The sequence below is a fragment of the Populus trichocarpa genome, chromosome 18 (assembly GCF_000002775.5).
Source record: "Populus trichocarpa isolate Nisqually-1 chromosome 18, P.trichocarpa_v4.1, whole genome shotgun sequence".
In the NCBI taxonomy this organism is placed as follows: domain Eukaryota; kingdom Viridiplantae; phylum Streptophyta; class Magnoliopsida; order Malpighiales; family Salicaceae; genus Populus; species Populus trichocarpa.
The window spans coordinates 171329-187625 of NC_037302.2; the positions used below are offsets into that span (position 1 = coordinate 171329).

The 16297-nt window shown below is 37.4% G+C and overlaps 2 protein-coding genes across 2 annotated transcripts; both read right to left on the minus strand.

The window, feature by feature from the left end:
* Positions 1-695: 695 nt before the first annotated feature.
* Positions 696-2333, minus strand: LOC112325029 (uncharacterized). The gene has a single exon (XM_024590320.2). The coding sequence runs from the start codon at positions 2331-2333 to the stop codon at positions 696-698; it is 1638 nt and encodes a 545-aa protein (XP_024446088.2).
* Positions 2334-11886: 9553 nt separating this feature from the next.
* LOC18107566 (probable LRR receptor-like serine/threonine-protein kinase At4g31250) lies at positions 11887-14654 on the minus strand. The gene is made up of 3 exons (XM_006371768.3): positions 13826-14654; positions 12971-13534; positions 11887-12748 (listed from the first exon to the last, which is right to left on the minus strand). Exons 1-3 carry the CDS (start codon positions 14502-14504, stop codon positions 12072-12074), a joined length of 1920 nt encoding a protein of 639 aa, XP_006371830.3. The 5' UTR covers positions 14505-14654; the 3' UTR covers positions 11887-12071.
* Positions 14655-16297: the final 1643 nt, after the last annotated feature.

A 16297-nucleotide genomic window follows, 5' to 3' on the forward strand; every position in this document is an offset into this window, starting at 1 on the left:
ATGGGTATGGACTCCTTTGTCACGTTCCTTATCAGGGGTAGTTTTGCTCAAGTTGTTGCTTTCGTAGACTTAACCCTACTCTATAAGAGATATTTCACAAAAGATGGGTCAATGCCCCTTTTCATTAATAATATTGGCTAATACATCTCTTGAAAAGAGGATACAAAAAGAAAAGAGGATACAAAAGAAAAAAAAATACATCAATCTTCCTCTTCATCCATATTTCTAGCCACTGGTAGGAAAGCAAGGCCTCGATTCTCAATCTTCTCTAAGAAGGCATCAGTCTCAGCCAAGCTTTGTCGATAACGAAAGATGTCCCTCCCCACCCATCGGGCATTGGCTCTAATAATCCGTACATGAATGGCAGCTTCATCCATTTGCTCATCTACTTTGGCCATCTTCTCCATAAGCAACATGTTGTTCTGGTTCAAGGTATTGTTGTTGGTGTCGATCTGTTCTTTATGTTTTTCTGAAGCTTCCAACTTTTCGGTCAACTGTTTTACCTTTTCCCGCTCTCTGTCAAGTTTCGCTTTCAGCATCCTAATTTCATTTTTCTTAGTTGCCAAATCTGCTTTAACAACCTCCTCTTCCTTCCCCTTTCTTTCGAACTCTTGCAATTCGGCTAGCCGACTTTCTACCATCACACATTTCTTGTTTAACTCATCATACTTCTTGATTCGGTCCATCAACTCTGTTTAAATGTGCAAGAATTTATCCTGATTGTATTCAGCATTTTCTTGATAGTCGTTGAAGTCGGCCTTTAATGCTTCCAATTCAGAGCTGCTCTGCATCCAATCCAAAATCAGTGTTCCCCTCTCTTTCTCGGACTCTTCCATTATAGCCTTTCCTTTGCTCAATTGCAGCTCTAACATCATTATTTTTGCATCTCTATATTCGAATTGTTCGTTTAGAAATACTCTGCTTTTGTCTCCCTCCATCATCATCATTTCTAATGTTGTTTTATCTACCTTACTCTTTCCCAATTCTATTTGGAGCCTTTCTAATTGCCCCATAAGGTCCTCCTCATTACTGACCTTTTTTCTTTTCAATGACCCTTCTATAATTTGTGAAGGCCCGTCTTCAGAACATGGCATTCTAGGAGCGGCAGTCGGGGTCAAATTCCTCCACTTTTCATATCCTTCACTTGAGCTGGGGTCTCTCAACCTTTCAGACTCCTTTCGAATTAAAGTCAAGTGGCTCCAATCTTGTTTGATAGTTTCAAGAACTTCTAGCGCGGATTGATCCTTGAAAAACCCGGAAAATTCAGCGACTCCCACAGTTCTTGGGATGTGTTGTATGCCGCCTAATTGTCTTATCACCAGGGCCGGAGCATAGCTGACATAACCTGTGATCCCAACTAAAGGTACCCAACATTTTTGTCCACAACTTACTAGGACATCAACCGATTTGACCCAAGGGGCTTTCCAACTAAAGTTGCTACTAGGTAACTCTTGCAGTTTTTTCATCCAACCCTGATTGCCCAAGCTTCCCCATTCTTCTTCTTCTACTAACTTCAAAGGTTTTTGATTAAACCACCAAAAATTATTAAAGATTGGCTTTTTGGTTTCGATATGGCTTACCATCCAGATGTATAATAACTGAGTACAACATCTCATTGCGCCTTTACCAGTCTTCCTGAAATGGTTGAGGGTCAGGAAGGTCTCAGCTAATATGGCAGTTATAGGGTTGACATGAGTATTTTCATACTCCACAAACGCAGCAGCAGCTTCTAGGCTTATAACCCCTGATAAGCTTGGAAATAATACGAGACCATATATCCCCAGAGCGATTAACCTGTCTCTTTCTAGCATCGATCCATATTGCAATTTTTTCCTTTCTAGTTCAACCTCCAGAAATTTCCACTTTAAACCGTTGGCATTCTTCTCTAAAAATCTGCTCAGATGTGGAATTTTCAGCAATTTTGACAATTCAGGAATTACCTTGTCACTTCTCAAAGGGAAATAAACCTTGTGCAGGTGTTTGGGAAACTCCATCAACATTCCATACTCTTCTACAGTAAGACACAAATCCACTTTTCCAAAGGAAAAACATCTGTAATCCGGATCCCAAAAGTTAATCAGGGCTTTGATTGCTGGGTTCAATACTTCTATCTTCGTAATTTCTAACAGTCGCCCATACTTCATGGAAAATGTCGCCTCATCAATGTTCTGACTATGAACCAATATTCTTTTCATCTCATTTACCATGCAATTCAGGTCTTTGACTACTGGAAGCTTCCTTGCATTACATCTAGAGCCGTCTCCCTCTGATAGTTGTGACAATTCAGAATTTTGCCCATATTCCACAGTAGTAAATTTGGTAATGATGGCCATCTTATCGTTAAAAAGACCTGAAAACCAATATGCTTTATGGTTAGGTTTAATGTATTATGCAAAACATGTACAGTGGAGCATACACCCTAAAGGTCGGTTCTAATTCTTTTATGCTTGACAAGGGTAGGTTGGCTATTCCGTCTCTAAAAGGGTCTCTTGTTGTCCCAGTGATCGCCCTCATGAAGGCAATATGGGGGCTCAGTAGGTAATGAGATGGCATATGGACCAATCATTACCAGTCTAAGCACTCAGCGAAGAGTTGGGGTTTACACAAACTTAAACCTTGACTAAAAGTCATAAGGTAAGCTGCTAGTCCCCCACTTAACCTAAAGTTTTTCTCATATAAACTCTCACATAAAAAGAATGATGCGTGAAACAGTTCTATACAATGTATGAACAAATATATACAAAAATTAAAGCGTGTAAATAAAATAAGCATCTTAAAGACAAAATACAGACAAAACCAACAACAAAATCAGACAAAACAATGCTTAGTCCACAAGGTCCCCAGCGGAGTTGCCATTCTGTCGCACGTGTGCGGCGTCGCGGCGATCGTCCACCCTCAACGTATGGATATATATCTGGTAAATGTGGGGAGACAAGGAATTCTTTGTCTCTTAGCGGTAAAAAATGGAATGGGAGTCGCCACCTAGTATTATGGTCACTAGGAACCCTAACTGGTCTCAGAGATCAGGTACGGAGACTGGTTGCGTAAAGGGAAGGTATTAGCACCCCAAATACGCCCTACCTAAGGTAAGATGCATTGTTTTATTTGTCTAATCAAAATCTAAGGTTTGGTCGTGTTTTCTACATGTTGGTCCTATCTATCTAAGACTCAAGAAAAGCCCTCCTCAATAAGGAGGTTCTTATCTTTAAGGGGTAAAACCTAACTGTTCTAATATCTATAAAAGCACTATTGTTTTAAGATCAGGAATACGTATTACATGTAATATCGTATCCCGGATACTGAAAGACAAACAAAATAAAATTTTTGTTGTTTTTGAAATTTTGGCCAATGTTCTCTTGACTTTAATAAACTAGTTATTAAAGCCAAAATGCATGCTAAAACATTGTTTTTTTGGTGTATAAAAAAAACACAATATGATTTTTTACTTTGAGACACTTGGCCGTATGCACAAAAACATTTTTTCTTTTTCTTTTTTTTTTTTAATTTTTTTGTATTTTTTAGAAGTTTTGACGAAAACCGGGTATTTTAATATCGAATTTTGTATTTTTAGCAACATAAAAAATATTGCTTGATATTAATCAAAATGACATAAAAAATACGCGGGAAACTTGTAAAATTACAAACAAATATTTTTGAATTTTTCTTTTAACAACAAACATAAGTAAAAGTAAAACAAACTGGGCCGGATCTGGCCCAACCATCCTGGGCTGGGCCTGACCCGGCCCATATACTGTGGGCTGGACTCAGCCCAGCCGCGTGGGCTGGGCTGATGTTCCAGCCCGTAACCAATAAAAGGGGCTGGTTACTGTGCTGCGCACAGTAACCAGCAAAATATAATTAGCTAGTTACTGTGCACAGCACAATAACTAGCTAATTAATCTTCATTTTGCTGCAGAACGTAAACGTTCTGCATGCAAATGAAGCTGAAGCGAAAAACGACAGGGGAGGGGAGAAAGTTACCTGGAGCGGTGGCGACGCTGGCGGCAGCGGATGCGGCAGGGGTGGTGGTGTAGGCGGTGGTTGTTCTCTTTCCTTCTCTCCTCTGTTTCTCTCCTCAATCCCTTCTCTGTCTTCCGTTGTTCCCTCTCTCGGTTCTGCTCCTCTTCTTCCTCTTCAGTTCTGCTGGCGTTGGGCAGCGTTGATGGTGGCAGGATGGCGGTGGCAGCGGATGCGGCAGGGGTGGTGGTGTAGGCGGCGGCTGTTCTCTTTCCTTCTCTCCTCTGTTTCTCTCCTCAATCCCTTCTCTGTCTTCCGTTGTTCCCTCTCGCGGTTCTGCTCCTCTTCTTCCTCTTCAGTTATGCTGGCGTTGATGGTGGCAGGATGGTGGTGGCAGCTACTGGGAAGCCCGATAACTGTGGCTGTGCTTCTTCTCCGCGGTGCAGAGACACTAACGTCTGTGTCTTCCTCTTCTGGCCTCAGTTTTCCCCGTTAACTTTCAGCTCCCCTCTTCTCCTTCCCTTCCTTCCTCTATTCTCCCGTGCTTCCGTTTTGTTTTTTCTTTTTGTTGCTGTTTTAGTTTGCTGGTGGTGGCGTTTGTTTCTCTCTAAACCTTTCTTCCCTCTTAACGTCTCCTCTTTTTTTTTCTAGTTTCTACTTTCGGTCCCTTGCTTTTCCATGGTGTTTCACTCCTTCGGTCTCACCTCTCTTTCTCTCTAATAACTGTCGGTCTCTCTCTCGGTCTACCTCACTTTCTCTTTTAAACAAAAACCTCCCCGCTCCTCCTGCACTCCCTCTGTATTTATAGGCAGAGGGAGAGAGGGCCACCATGCCCTGTCCTGCCATGGTGCAGGGCATGGTGGCATGGGGGCGGCTACTGCACAGCCACCCCTACCTCTGTAGGGCATGGGTCTTTTGGCGTGAGGGCGTGATGGTGTCAGTGAAGGGACAAGTCGGGGCGTTGGTTTTTTGGGTTTTGGGAGAGAGAGAAAGGATAAAAAAATGGGAGGGAAAATGCTTCTTCTTCCCCTGTTCTCTGCGTGTCCAGGGGAAGAAGAAGGCTTATGGTGCCGTTCAAAACGGCACCGTTTGCTTCCTCTTCTTTTTTTTTTTTTTCTTTTTTCAGTGAAACGCATGAAACGGCGCCGTTTTGACCAAAACACGCCGTTTCATTTAAACGAAAACTGGCGCCTAAAAAGGGTTCAATTTCAAATCAGCCCTTCACTTTGCGCGCTTTTTCACTATGGTCCTTGGTTTTGGATTTCTTTAATCGAGTCCCTAATTGGCCACCAGACTTCAATATATATGCAATTAAGCCCCTGATTTGACCAAATCAACTCTCAAAAATTATAATTTGACCCCAGAACTTTAATTTCTTCCAATTAAAACCCAAATTGACTTAAAAATCAATTTTCTTGCGATCAAACCCTCCATAAATTCAATTAAACCTTCCATAAAAATTAATTGAGTCCATAAACATCTGATTTTGTACATTTCTTCCTCAAATAAAATTTTCTTTATCAATAGGACTCTCACCGGTCAATGATATACTGTCAAATTTCAATCTTTGTATTTTTGAACTTCTTCAACTAATTTTTGACCATTTTCTGGGCGCTTTGACATCCTCTTTTCACTGCTATTATTTTTTATAATTTTTTTTTTGTATTTTGTGCGGGGACCCAAAAATGGGTTACAACAACCATGACATGATGACAAGGGCACCTAAGCTCAATAAAAACAAGATTTGGCATTTTAGTTTCTTCGTTGCGTTGAACAATTCCTTTTTAGAAGCTAAATAAACCGTAACTTTTCTTTTTTCATCAACCTTTTCAGTAATCAAACATAAACATAAACATAAAAGCTCTGCAGCAAGGATATAATATCTGCAATTAAGAGAAGGAAAAGGAAAAAAAAAAGAATTACAGAAAAAAGGGAGTTCCACAGGAAGTACATCACCGGATAAAAGATAATCTATCCCTTGTGCTGATAAGATGGCCACAAAAGTCTGCAAGATTTTGAAATATAATAAGAAGGTTTAATAAGAAATGATAACAATACCCTTACAAGAGTAAGTCTTAGTTATATATGGATAAAGGACATTTTAGTAATTAAATAAAAAGTTGATAAATATAAAAGAAAGGAAGAAGAAGAAAAAAACATAGAGAAGACTCAGATTTAAAGAGAGAAAACCGTAAGAAGAAGATGAAGAGAAAGAAGAAAAGATAAAGAAAGTAGATAAGAGTTGCAGAAAAAAAATTTAAAAGGTAAGATTTATGTTTTGATATGTATAATTATTGGTATTAATTAAGATTATAAATTTGTTAAAGATTAGGGTTTTGAAGATTTTAATTTAGATTTGATTGATGAGGTGATTGAAATATTATGAGTTAATTGTTACGATAATGATCTATTTAGTTGATGTTGGAAGATTTTGGATAAGGTTAATGATTTTAAGTTATGGTTTATTTAAATAATGAATATGAATTAGAGATTTTGGTACATCAGTAGATGATCTGTAGAAATATCCAGGTTTGAGGTTGAAGATGATAAAATTTTAGTTTAGTCTCTCAGTTTGTGAAAATTACAGTTTAATCCCCAAACTTTGAAAAAATTTCAGTTTGGTCCCTGGATCAAAATTCAAGATTCTGTACAAAATTAAGGATGAATTATCGGCAAAATTTCAGTATAGTTATGAATATATGATATTTTCAGTTTGGTCCTTCAAATTGATAAAATTACAATTTAACCCCTAAAAATCTAATAAAATTATGGATTGGTCCCTAGTTGTAATTATAGTTTTTCATATTGGTTTGAAAAATAATTGAGGTTTATTTAGTGATTATTATCAAGTTTTATAATTTGTTTTCATTTGAATTAGATTTCAAGAAAATCGTTTGATTTTTAGATTTTTTGAGAAAAAGGACTAGTTTGGTTCAAAAATATATAGGATTATGAGTTAGATCCTTAGTTAAATGTGTTAAATAGATTTTACATTTATTTTTAGTATGTCTCTTTTTATATTCAGATAATCATAATATTATACATGCGGCACATCAATAAGATTGACTTCGGTATTTTCTTTCATATTATTTCTATTTTTTAATTAAGTGAGTCGATAATTTTTAAAATATTAAAGAATTAGTATAAATACTTGAATTGTTAACATGGAATTGATCGTTTCTCTTGGTTATTTTTATAATGTTATTTATTCCTTGTTTATGATTAAATATGATCACTTATTGAAATTGAATCTTTAATATGAACCATTATGCACTTCAGAATCTTAAGACATAAACCTGTCTGTTTGATTATAATATGAACATATGGTATGCTAGTCAAGATACCAATGCTAACAAGGTAGTGTTAGTCTTTGTGCACATCGTATTTAAACCCTAGTTGGTAGGGGGAGTCACCAACTTGTGGTGACTGATCATCCCACAGTACGGAGCGTCATGCTCATTGTATTTTGATTTTATAACGAGCCTTACCTTATGATATTCTTGTTATGACCTATTTAAGAAACTTTCATGTAAGAACTTAAAGTCATATTTGTGTTTTTGTGTGTGTGTGTGTGTTTCTCATTGTTGTATTACCTCGTGTATGTATATTGAACGTTATCTACTCAATGAGTTGTTGGACTCACCCTTTTGTTATTTATCTTTTCAGGCTTATAGCTTATTAGCATGTGACTTTTGTTGGACCTTTAAAACCTACTCTTTTAGTTGTTTTTGTTATTTATCTTTTCAGGCTTATAGCTTATTAGCATGTGATTTTTATTGGACCTTTAAAACCTACTCTTTTAGTTGTAATTAATACTTTTTTTATGTTCATTTAGTGCTCCACAACTAAGATATTTTTATTAACTTTTGTATTAAGATAATCAATTTATATTATGAAATTAGTTATGTTATCATGTTGCGTAGATCTCTGTTTTGTTTATATAGGTGAAAAAGTCTGTATGTAAGTTTAGATTCGCATAGGTATGGAAACCTAGAAGGGGACTTTGCCTATGTGCCGGTCATGGATTCGGAAATCGAGTTGTGAAAAACTTCGTATCAGAGCTTTAGGTTAAAGAAACAATAGTATAATTAATTTCATAATATATGGAGCATTAAAATTCATATCGTCTTGTCTGTTGCCTTTGAAATTCGAAATTCTCATTAATTATGTCTTTTTTTACTCTTTATATTTTTTGATAGATATGTTTTTCTATAATTCCATGATAATTATCATGTTATTGTTTTAGCATGAATTAAGTATTCTTGCCTTTTATAGGAAATGCCGAGGAATAGACAAATAACTGGTGCTATAAAAGTAAATGATCATCAGGATGTCGTTTTTATTGTGCGGTTGAGTATTAAAAGGTAGAGGAGAGGGAGCGGTGCACCCGCACCTCAACATTTTAAGGGGATACCTCCACTAGTGAAGGAGGAGTCTTAGGAGTTAGAAGAGGAAAACGTGGTTGGTGAAACAGGTATAGAGGTAGCAGATCCTGAGCCTGTTACAGAGTTTCAACAGCTTAGCTAGGCTATACGGACCTGGATAAAGTTTACTATGAAGAGAGATAGGAGAAGGGATAGAGATGTATCATCATCATTCCACACTGTTCGGGGAGTTAATGTGTCATTGAATGACTTCATGAAGTTGGCACGTTCTACCTTTATTGAGATGGACAGTTCAAAGGATACTCAAAGGTTTTTATACGACATCTGGCGGTGGTGTGAAGCTTTATGATATACAGACCACCGGGCTATGAGTTTGGAGTTGTTCAGGTTAGAGGAAGATGTGGCAATCTTTTGGTTTGAGTTTAGGGAGAGAACAAGGCCAGCAAAGGTTCAATAGACATGGAAGGAGTTTAGCACCATGTTCTTATACAGGTTTCTCCCTTAGAGTGTTAAGGATGCTCGACTTTATGAGTTTAAGAGGCTATCTTAGAGGAGCATGACAGTGGATGAGTATGATCTGAAGTTCACTTATCTGTCCAGGTATGCAGAACATCTTTTATCCACTGAGGAGTGAAAGGTGAAGAGATTCATTAAAGGACTCAAATCATCGATGTATGTCGTGATGGTGTCACATATGTTTCCATCCTACTTCTCAGCTATTGATAATGTCAGGTTGATAGAGGCGCGAGAATTGAAGGACATGGCTGCAAGCCAGTCTAAGAGGCCTAGAGAAGAGGGTTATTCTTTTAGGCAACAAGTATCGAATGCAGGTCCATCTAAGGGACGAAGTGGCCATGAGGGCTCATAGATTCATAGGAGGTATAAATAAAGACCTCCAGCTAGCGGCTAATGGGTTTATAGCTCTATGCACCACTAATGTCACTTTGACTGTCTGAGCCACTAGCTGAAGGTCTTTGTCTAAACTTCATATAAATCCATGAGCCCTGATGGCCACTTCGTCCCTTAAATGGACCTGTACTCGATCCTTGTTGTCTAAAAGAATAACCATCTTCTCTAGGCCTTTTAGACTGGCTTGCAACTATATCTTCTAATTCTCGTGCCTCTATCAACCTAGTACTATCAATAGCTGAGAAGTAGGATGGAAACATATGTGACATCATCACGACATACATCAAGGATTTGGGTCCTTTAATGAATCTCTTCACCTTTCACTTGTTAATGGGTAAAAGATGTTATGCATACTTGGACAGATAAGTGAACTTCAGATCATACTCATCCACTGTTATGCTCCTCTGAGATAGCCTCTCAAACTCATAAAGTCGAGCATCCCTAACACTCTAAGGGATAAACCTATCTAAGAACATAGTGCTAAACTCTTTTCATGTCCACTGAACCTTTACTGGCCTTGTTCTCTCCCTAAACTCAAACCAAAATATTGTCATATCTCCCTCTAACCTGAACGACGCTAAACTCATAGCTCGGTGGTCTGTATATCCTAAAGCTTCACACTGTCATCAGATGTTGTCTAAAAACCTCTAAGGATCCTTTGAATTGTCCATCCCAATGAAGGGAGGACGTGCCAACTTCATGAAGTCATTCAATGACACATTGACTCCCTGAACAGTGTGGGATAACGATGATACATCTTTATCCCTTCTCATATCTCTCTCCATAGTAAACTCTATCCAGGTCCGCATAGCCTAGCTAAGTTGTTGAAACTCTGTAACAGGCTAAGGATCTGCTACCCCTATACCTGTTTCACCAACCATATTTTCCTCTTCTAACTCTTGAGACTCTCCTCTACTGGTGGAGGTATTCCCTCAACATGTTGAGGTGTGGGTGCACCACTCCTTCTCCTCTACCTTTTAATACTCAACCGTATAATAAAAACTGCATCTTGATCGTCACCTACTCTACTAGTACCAACTATTTATCTATTCCTTGGCATTTCCTATAAAAGGCAAGAACATTTAAGTCATGCTAGAATAATAACATGATAATTATCATGGAATTATAGAAAAACATATCTATCATAAAATATAAAAAGTTAAAAAAAACATGCTTGATGAGAATAATAAACAAGGAAGAGGGAAGCCCACGCAAGATTTTATCAAGAAACAAGAACCACCAGCTTCACATATTAACTTTCTATGCGTGTTTTTTTCCATTAGGCCCCCAAATTTTGACAAAGGGTGATTGACATGTGCAATCAAAGGACTGAAATTGCATTGGATGAGCTCAATTTCACTTTTTAAAATGCTCCGAACCTTTAGAAGAATCGTGGCAAGCATTTGTCCTAATGAGAAGTACAGCAAAACCACTTGTCTAAGTGGTGGCACTGCAAGAATCTAATAGTAACTCTTCATCTGTATTTACACCACATGTAACACAAATTGGAAAAATATTGTACGTTTTAGTCAAATTAGGTCAGTGCTTTGAGTCCCCATAAATTGGAACCTAACTGCTGTTAAAGGGAACTGCTTTGCATATGGCCTAGAACAGGTCTAGCTTCTTTGCTCTCTTCTGCACTCAGTTTTTGCTAAAGACAACTTGAGAATAGAATATATCAGTTATTATAATGGTTTTGTTTAGAATCGTGTGACTTAATAGTGTTCTTATAAATTATGGGTTTTCTGTTTTGTCACTGTACTTAAAGCAGGTTCCCTCAAACATCACAGGAAGAGCAGCAGCAGCAGCATCAAGGCAACAATTTAGCAAGTAAAGGTTGGAAAAAAGAGAGCATTTGACAACCCAATAGTAGAAAAAATCAGGGATGTTCATGTTAAGAACACAGAATCAATTGCCTCAACACATGACAAGAAACTCCTTGGAATTCCTTTTGGTTTATTTCATCATCAGAATATAAAAAACTCTCGTAGGCTGATATCATGAGAATTAGACAAGGATGTGATTCAGTAATTCCCATAAGCATAAAGCAGGACTCAAGTAGAAGAAACCAAACTAAAATGTCTTATTTCTCTTGCAGATGGCTCTCAAAACTGCCTGGCATACTAACTCCAAGTCTGCTTATCCATCACACAAAATTTCCAACTACTAAAACTTACCTTGGAAAATAAAGAACAGCAAGCAAAAGCACTTCAGTATTTCTAATGATATCCTTTGATGGGAGTTTGAGATAAGGAGGGAGAGAAAGCTGGTCAGATTCCAATACAAAAGAAGGGATAAGAGAGACGTGTGAGAGGATAAACCCAACTCAGAGAGGATCCCTTGTGAAGGAATATGTACGTAGGCAATCAAGTGTATCCTCAGATGGAGATGATCTCTATCTTCAGACAGGGGTAGTGACAGGTGACAGGTTACAGTTAAGAAAGCAACTATTAACCTCGCCAGGTATATTCCATAATTATGCAGGTATTAGATCCTCTTTGAAGTCCTAACCAAATTATTTGAACAGTTATTATCTTGTCTTGTCCTCCCAAATTTTGTCAAAAACATCAAAAGATTTTCTGACACCATCATATAGCAGCAAGATTAGGGAGAAAAGAGAGTGGGAGAAGAAACAGAGAGCATAAACAACTGATATGTGACTCAATCAGTAACATTACATAAACAGTTATGAATCAAGGCAAAATAGATAGACACTTGCAACAAACTATATCGATTCATCTTATGTAGCTACTCCAACCCTTGTTCCAATGCAGACTTTGGGAAAAATAACAGCAAGAGAGCTAACTTTATTCATTCAATTCAACCATTGACTGAGAAGGAGAAATCATCATCAGTCACTGCTCTAGAAGAATAGACTTCACCTTCACTTGCATAGGAATTACTGAAGTCATCATTGTCATTGTCTCTCTCCTTCAATTCCTCAATTTTGGCTACAGCCACCTTCAAATCCCACCTCCTCTCCAAATTCCATTCACAGCAGCACATCCCAATTTTCAACAGCTTTAGCATTTCACCCTCGCAATTCTTGGTCCTCATCATATCCATATCAAATACCTCTCCTGTCCACTCTTCTCTAACAACTGAGTTAACCCAAGTTGCCAAATCTGCATCACCGCCCTTTCCTTGCGTTAGATAATTTTCAGGGAACTTGCCTGTCAAGATTTCCAGAATTAGTATACCAAGACTCCACACATCAGTCTTCCTATTCGGACGGTCGGATTGAGAGCATTCAGGCGACTTGTAGGCAACCATAACTTGTTGAGAATGGTCTTTATTAACCACAGGAACTAGGGCATAATCTGTCAAGAGGGGCTCGAATGTATCATCTAGAAGAACGTTGGAGGATTTTAGGTGACCATGAGGCAAAGCTAATGTTGGAAACTCCTTGTAGAGATAGGCCAACCCCTTGGCAACACCTTTGATGATCCTCAGCCGAGTTGGCCAGTCAATCCATGGTTTTCCCGGGGAACGCTTACCTGAAGATAAATCCATAAAATCAACAAATCAGTCTTGATAAACAATATTAGCACTCTTTCCTTCTATTTCTTGTATGATAAATGTGATAAAAAACAATCATCCACACGTTAAGGCAATCATGTCTGTCCCTCGTAGTAAAAGCACAAACATGTGCGTGGATGATAATTTCTTAATACAATTCCCTTTGGTATATGGAAAGTGTTAGAGAGAGGCTTAGTTACCATGAAGATGAGAAGCCAAGCTGCCATTTCCAACGAAGTCAGAGACCAAAAGCTTTTCTTCTTTTCTGTAGTAGTATGCCACTAGAGGGAGCAAGTTAGGGTGTGACAATGTTCCTAACTTTCTCATGTGCTCATGAAATCCTTCCTTACCTACATTACTCATATGCCTAAACCTCTTCACAACCATAGCAGGCCCATCTAAAAGAACTGCCTTATAAGATGACCCAAAAGTACCACTGCCCAGGACCTCAGCAGAGGCCCTAAGGAGGTCTTGCAAATCAAATCTATTCCTATCATATCTTACGAAATGCAAGTTCTGCCCACTATCACCCATTTTACCATCACCAAACTGATCTGATGATTGAGCTTCCTTTTTATCATCACCAAATTTCTTTTTGGTATCCTTAAATTTGAGTGTTTTGTTTTGGCGGCTGCGGATGCAGGCAAAGACAACAATAGCAGATAATGCAACCACAGATACAACAACGACCACAATAATTACGACGGTCTTTTTCCTGGATGATTTGCATGCAGGCAGTGGCTTTCCACATAACCCTTGATTCCCTGCATCATGCATACACAAATGAATGCCTTAAATATTGCAACAGCCATAATGTTTCTGAAGAGATTCTTTTTACAGCCCATAATTTGACTTCTACAACAAGAATCGGATCAACAACGTGCTTACCACATACAAATCCATCAAAATTATTAGACCAGTTTTCACATAATTATCAAGGGAAAACACAGAAATAGATTTCCAGTTGCATCCAATATATATTTATGAGAACAAGAAAAAAGGTGAATATTGGATTGAAATTGAAAAGCATAGAGTTGCTATAGGAATTAATTAACCTGCAAAAGAGCTTGGACTGAAGTCAGCAAGGCTGGTAGGTATCTGACCCTTGAAATTGTTACCTGCAGCATTAAACACAGTCAAGTTTTCTTGAGGGAAATCAGGCAAGTTCCCATCAAATTGATTCCCTTCAAGGCTCAACTTTGTTAGCTTCTGCACCAAAACAAGTGATCTAGGAATTTCACCAGTAAACTCATTATGTGCCAAATAAACTTCCTTCAACGAACTCATTCCGTCAAATGCATCCTTGTCAATTTTTCCTGAGAAATTGTTGTTGGACAAATACAAGTTTCTCAAGGAACTAAGTTTTTTCACTTCAGGCATTGGACCCTCAAAGCTATTATTCATGAAGCTTAACGTTCTCAACGTTGGCAATTGCATCAAGATGTCTATGTCAATGGTACCCTTTAAGCCCATATTCTCAAGCAACAACTTATCGATCGTGCTATCATTGTTGCAACGCAAACCAACCCAATTGTCAGTGCCACCGGTGCACGGAGGAATGCCTGACGCATTCCAATCGTAGAGCAAGGAGTTTGTAGACAAGGAGTTCTTGAAGTTGACGAGGATTTCAGCATCAGTACTTGCACCGTGTGATGTCACAAAAAATTGGCTCGCCGTGACCAAAAAGTAAAATAGCAGCATCATGAGGTGCCAACAAGCTACCTTATGAGCCATAATGAAGATGTGTGTAGTTTTCTTTCAAGCATCAAACATTGAACAAGAAAGAGAGGATGGGAAATGGTAAAGAGGGTCTCAGACTAGGAAATCAAGAGTTTTGGAGAAAGCAAAGGGTACAAGTTAAGGTTGGAATTGACGAAGTCGTCCTATGAAGAAGCATGAGCTGTGTTACCAAGGAGGCCGGCCATCTTGATGTTTTTTCTTTTATATAATATATAATGATTTTCTTGATTGGTAACTAATGGCATGTCCTGGTAAGATCATATGATTATATTTATACGGGTGTCTTTTGTTGTTGACAAGGCATCAAGCAGTCTGTAATCAATGTGATGATGACAAGAAAAACACATTGATTTATGACTTCTATGTCTTTAATCTTTGTGATTTGTGTGTTTCCTTTTAGACGATATGGTATGGTAGAGAATATGGTTGATTTGCATGTATAACCCTTGTTTTTGTCATTCAATCTGTTTTTTTTTTTTTAATTATTTTTTACCTAAAAAATATTAAATTAATATTTTTGTTAAATGCTTTTCAGGCACCGAATTACGCTAATTCTAATTCATCACAAGAAGATTATTGCCAATAATTCATCCAGAACACTGAGATTTTCTTCTGTTTTAGTGGAGCTAGCTATGTTTGGCTAGTTGGCCCCCAAATCTCTGACCCAGGAGGCTTAAACTGAATTGTGAATATATATGAGACATCATTTTAAATAATAATAATAATAATAATAATAATAATGGATGTTTTATATTTGAAAACAATTAGCATTGTTCTTGAACCTCAAAACGGATCCCTCTTTAATTGAAAACTTGATGACTCAACCGTTCACCTAATGAGTTGACGCCAAGACTTAGACAAATCATTCAATTGGATCAATTGGATCAAATATATATATGACTTAATTCCTGAATCATAACTGACATAGATCCCTTTCATATTTCTTACTTATATGAATTGAAATATACATACAAACTTTTCTATTAACTCAACAAGAATTTTACGCAATATTTGATATTAAGTAAAATTCTAAATCATGTGAGATTTCTAGTGTAAATGCATTATAAGACGCATTCTAATATAGATTAAGACACATTTGAAGCTCATAAGGCTTGAGATGGAGGTATTGTTGTCTTTTTCTATTGGTTTATATGTTATTTTCAAGGATAATAAGAGCATTATAGTAATTTTACATTGATTTTAACAATGCAATTACAATATTGACCTTAAAAAGTAAATAGTCATAACCTTTGATTCAAGAGCTTTATAGTAATTTTGTTTCTCATTAAACATAATTACTCCATTACCCTTAACATCCAATTTTTTTAGTCTTGACTTTAGGGGATTTGGTTGTAATTTTATAATGGTTTTTGTTATTATTGTTTAGTCCTAAAGGCATTTTTTATTTTGTACAAAAAAAAATGATTGTTGACACATGTCTCGCATGCGTCAGCCGCTCTGCTCTTTCGAACAGCTCGTGCGGCTGAATCCGGTGATGTTAATTGTGTTTTCACTATATCATTTGATTTGTCTCGATGCCCTATTTTTCTTTGGATGGCGCGTGTATGATGGTTCGATCTGGTTTTGCACCAATATGCTTTTCTTTCTTTTTTTTCTTTCTTTTCCTTCTCTTTTTTCTTCGGGTTGCATGTTGGTCATGCAAGACATTAAATCAACCCTTCAATTTCCTTTTTCTTTTGATTCAATCCATTAAACTCTTAATTTTTTTTAATTTCTCTTTTAGTTATTGTTAATGATTTATTTATTTATATAAATGATTATCAATT